This window comes from Salvelinus fontinalis, unplaced genomic scaffold (assembly GCF_029448725.1).
Source record: "Salvelinus fontinalis isolate EN_2023a unplaced genomic scaffold, ASM2944872v1 scaffold_0853, whole genome shotgun sequence".
In the NCBI taxonomy this organism is placed as follows: Eukaryota; Metazoa; Chordata; class Actinopteri; order Salmoniformes; family Salmonidae; genus Salvelinus; species Salvelinus fontinalis.
The window spans coordinates 40,001-45,086 of NW_026601062.1; the positions used below are offsets into that span (position 1 = coordinate 40,001).

General features: G+C 46.0%; 1 protein-coding gene across 1 annotated transcript; it reads right to left on the reverse strand.

Annotated features, from left to right (window-relative positions):
- Positions 1-501: 501 nt before the first annotated feature.
- On the reverse strand, positions 502-3,424 carry LOC129847459 (neurofilament heavy polypeptide-like; the record flags this gene model as incomplete). Its single annotated transcript, XM_055915257.1, has 2 exons — positions 502-1,549; positions 1,950-3,424. Coding segments are annotated over 2 exons (2,523 nt in total), but the record flags the coding sequence as incomplete, so codon positions are not given.
- Between the last annotated feature and the right edge of the window lie 1,662 nt (positions 3,425-5,086).

Sequence of the window (5,086 nt, forward strand, 5' to 3'; positions counted from 1 at the left end):
AACATAAAAATCGACATAACAATTAGGATCTGGCTAAAAATACTTGAATCAGTTATAAAACCCATTGCCCTTTATGGTTGTGAGGTCTGGGGTCCGCTCACCAACCAAGAATTCACAAAATGGGACAAACACCAAATTGAGACTCTGCATGCAGAATTCTGCAAAAAATATCCTCCGTGTACAACGTAAAACACCAAATAATGCAGGACAGAATTAGGCCGATACCACTAATTATCAAAATCCATAAAAGAGAGGTGTTAACCTAGCTGTCTGTAGCCTAAAGGGAGGTGTGTAAGGTTACGTTGAAACATTACCCTCTTCCTCTCTACCTGGCTTGTGAAACCTGGCTAAAGGGCTCTTATTCAATCCGTATCACAGACGTGCTGAGCGTTACGACGTCGTCAAATCTATTAAAGGTAATTTTCCCGGTGTTACCGGAAAACCGCGTTCACGGTAAAAGCTGTGTATGTCGGCTCAATATGAAATGACCTGTACATTCATCTATACAGACTGAGTACTGCTGTGGTTTCTAGCCTCACACTGAGTACTGCTGTGGTTTCTAGCCTCACACTGAGTACTGCTGTGGTTTCTACCCTCACACTGAGTACTGCTGTGGTTTCTAGCCTCACACTGAGTACTGCTGTGGTTTCTAGCCTCACACTGAGTACTGCTGTGGTTTCTAGCCTCACACTGAGTACTGCTGTGGTTTCTAGCCTCACACTGAGTACTGCTGTGGTTTCTAGCCTCACACTGAGTACTGCTGTGGTTTCTAGCCTCACACTGAGTACTGCTGTGGTTTCTAGCCTCACACTGAGTACTGCTGTGGTTTCTAGCCTCACACTGAGTACTGCTGTGGTTTCTAGCCTCACACTGAGTACTGCTGTGGTTTCTAGCCTCACACTGAGTACTGCTGTGGTTTCTAGCCTCACACTGAGTACTGCTGTGGTATCTAGCCTCACACTGAGTACTGCTGTGGTTTCTAGCCTCACACTGAGTACTGCTGTGGTTTCTAGCCTCACACTGAGTACTGCTGTGGTTTCTAGCCTCACACTGAGTACTGCTGTGGTTTCTAGCCTCACACTGAGTACTGCTGTGGTTTCTAGCCTCACACTGAGTACTGCTGTGGTTTCTAGCCTCACACTGAGTACTGCTGTGGTATCTAGCCTCACACTGAGTACTGCTGTGGTTTCTAGCCTCACACTGAGTACTGCTGTGGTTTCTAGCCTCACACTGAGTACTGCTGTGGTTTCTAGCCTCACACTGAGTACTGCTGTGGTTTCTAGCCTCACACTGAGTACTGCTGTGGTTTCTAGCCTCACACTGAGTACTGCTGTTGTTTCTAGCCTCACACTGAGTACTGCTGTGGTTTCTAGCCTCACACTGAGTACTGCTGTGGTTTCTAGCCTCACACTGAGTACTGCTGTGGTTTCTAGCCTCACACTGAGTACTGCTGTGGTATCTAGCCTCACACTGAGTACTGCTGTGGTTTCTAGCCTCACACTGAGTACTGCTGTGGTATCTAGCCTCACACTGAGTACTGCTGTGGTATCTAGCCTCACACTGAGTACTGCTGGGGTTTCTAGCCTCACACTGAGTACTGCTGTGGTTTCTAGCCTCTCACTGAGTACTGCTGTGGTTTCTAGCCTCACACTGAGTACTGGTGTGGTTTCTAGCCTCACACTGAGTACTGCTGTGGTTTCTAGCCTCACACTGAGTACTGCTGTGGTTTCTAGCCTCACACTGAGTACCGCTGGGGTTTCTAGCCTCACACTGAGTACTGCTGTGGTTTCTAGCCTCACACTGAGTACTGCTGTGGTATCTAGCCTCACACTGAGTACTGCTGGGGTTTCTAGCCTCACACTGAGTACTGCTGTGGTTTCTAGCCTCACACTGAGTACTGCTGTGGTTTCTAGCCTCACACTGAGTACTGCTGTGGTTTCTAGCCTCACTGAGTACTGTTGTGGTTTCTAGCCTCACACTGAGTACTGCTGTTGTTTCTAGCCTCACACTGAGTACTGCTGGGGTTTCTAGCCTCACACTGAGTACTGCTGTGGTTTCTAGCCTCACACTGAGTACTGCTGTGGTTTCTAGCCTCACACTGAGTACTGCTGTGGTTTCTAGCCTCACAATGAGTACTGCTGGGGTTTCTAGCCTCACACTGAGTACTGCTGTGGTTTCTAGCCTCAAACTGAGTACTGCTGTGGTTTCTAGCCTCACACTGAGTATTGCTGTGGTTTCTAGCCTCACACTGAGTACTGCTGTGGTTTCTAGCCTCACACTGAGTACTGCTGTGGTTTCTAGCCTCACACTGAGTACTGCTGGGGATTCTAGCCTCACACTGAGTACTGCTGTGGTTTCTAGCCTCACACTGAGTACTGCTGTGGTTTCTAGCCTCACACTGAATACTGCTGTGGTTTCTAGCCTCACACTGAGTACTGCTGGGGTTTCTAGCCTCACACTGAGTACTGCTGTGGTTTCTAGCCTCACACTGAGTACTGCTGTGGTATCTAGCCTCACACTGAGTACTGCTGGGGTTTCTAGCCTCACACTGAGTACTGCTGTGGTTTCTAGCCTCACACTGAGTACTGCTGTGGTTTCTAGCCTCACACTGAGTACTGCTGTGGTTTCTAGCCTCACACTGAGTACTGCTGTGGTATCTACCCTCACACTGAGTACTGCTGGGGTTTCTAGCCTCACACTGAGTACTGCTGTGGTATCTAGCCTCACACTGAGTACTGCTGGGGTTTCTAGCCTCACACTGAGTACTGCCGGGGTTTCTAGCCTCACACTGAGTACTGCTGTGGTTTCTAGCCTCAAACTGAGTACTGCTGTGGTTTCTAGCCTCACACTGAGTATTGCTGTGGTTTCTAGCCTCACACTGAGTACTGCTGTGGTTTCTAGCCTCACACTGAGTACTGCTGTGGTTTCTAGCCTCACACTGAGTACTGCTGGGGATTCTAGCCTCACACTGAGTACTGCTGTGGTTTCTAGCCTCACACTGAGTACTGCTGTGGTTTCTAGCCTCACACTGAATACTGCTGTGGTTTCTAGCCTCACACTGAGTACTGCTGGGGTTTCTAGCCTCACACTGAGTACTGCTGTGGTTTCTAGCCTCACACTGAGTACTGCTGTGGTATCTAGCCTCACACTGAGTACTGCTGGGGTTTCTAGCCTCACACTGAGTACTGCTGTGGTTTCTAGCCTCACACTGAGTACTGCTGTGGTTTCTAGCCTCACACTGAGTACTGCTGTGGTTTCTAGCCTCACACTGAGTACTGCTGTGGTATCTACCCTCACACTGAGTACTGCTGGGGTTTCTAGCCTCACACTGAGTACTGCTGTGGTATCTAGCCTCACACTGAGTACTGCTGGGGTTTCTAGCCTCACACTGAGTACTGCTGTGGTTTCTAGCCTCACACTGTGGCTGTGTCAATCAGACCTGGGGTATATAATACGTCTATAGATAGACTCACAGTGGCTGTGTCAACCAGACCTGGGGTATATAATACGTCTATAGATAGACTCACACAGTGAATGTGTCAATCAGACCTGGGGTATATAATTCTCAGTATTTGTTATTAAAAGTAGTTATTTTCTGTGTATTTTAGTATTTCCAAATAATGTGGCCCGAATCCACTACTACTATTGGAAGTATTTTCAATTACTTTCTTGTAAATATCCTATTTTATTTCATGTTTTTTATTAATACTTTCCATGTGTATTTCCTAATACATTCCAATACTCACCTTTACAAATAAAACATTTAAAAAATATTAACTTCAAAATGTAATTAAATTATATTTGACCCTGGGTCGGAACACAGCAACCACCCTGTTATCATATATATAGTGTACTACCTTTACCCAGAACCCACTGAGAAAAACATGAATACTGCTGTAGTCTCTAACACAGTGATGTGTCTGAGTACTGCTGTAGTCTCCAACACGGTGATGTGTCTGAGTACTGCTGTAGTCTCTAACACAGTGATATGTGAATACTGCTGTAGTCTCTAACACAGTGATGTGTCTGAATACTGCTGCAGTCTCTAACACAGTGATGTGTGAGTACTGCTGTAGTCTCTAACACAGTGATGTGTCTGAATACTGCTGTAGTCTCTAACACAGTGATGTGTCTGAATACTGCTGTAGTCTCTAATACAGTGATGTGTCTGAGTACTGCTGCAGTCTCTAACACAGTGATGTGTGAGTACTGCTGTAGTCTCTAACACAGTGATGTGTCTGAATACTGCTGTAGTCTCTAACACAGTGATGTGTCTGAGTACTGCTGTAGTCTCTAACACAGTGATGTGTCCTGAATACTGCTGTAGTCTCTAACACAGTGATGTGTCTGAATACTGCTGTAGTCTCTAACACAGTGATGTGTCTGAGTACTGCTGTAGTCTCAAACACAGTGATGTGTCTGAATACTGATGTAGTCTCTAACACAGTGATGTGTCCTGAATACTGCTGTAGTCTCTAACACAGTGATGTGTGAGTACTGCTGTAGTCTCTAACACAGTGATGTGTCTGAGTACTGCTGTAGTCTCTAACACAGTGATGTGTCTGAATACTGATGTAGTCTCTAACACAGTGATGTGTCTGAATACTGCTGTAGTCTCTAACACAGTGATGTGTGAGTACTGCTGTAGTCTCTAACACAGTGATGTGTCTGAATATACCTGAGCACTGCTGTAGTCTCTAACACAGTGATGTGTCTGAATACTGCTGTAGTCTCTAACACAGTGACGTGTCTGAGTACTGCTGTAGTCTCTAACACAGTGATGTGTCTGAGTACTGCTGTAGTCTCTAACACAGTGATGTGTCTGAATACTGCTGTAGTCTCTAACACAGTGATGTGTCTGAATACTGCTGTAGTCTCCAACACAGTGATGTGTCTGAATACTGCTGTAGTCTCTAACACAGTGATGTGTCTGATTACTGCTGTAGTCTCTAACACAGTGATGTGTCTGAGTACTGCTGTAGTCTCTAACACAGAGATGTGTCTGAATATACCTGAGTACTGCTGTAGTCTCTAACACAGTGATGTGTCTGAATACTGCTGTATTCTCTAACACAGTGACGTGTCT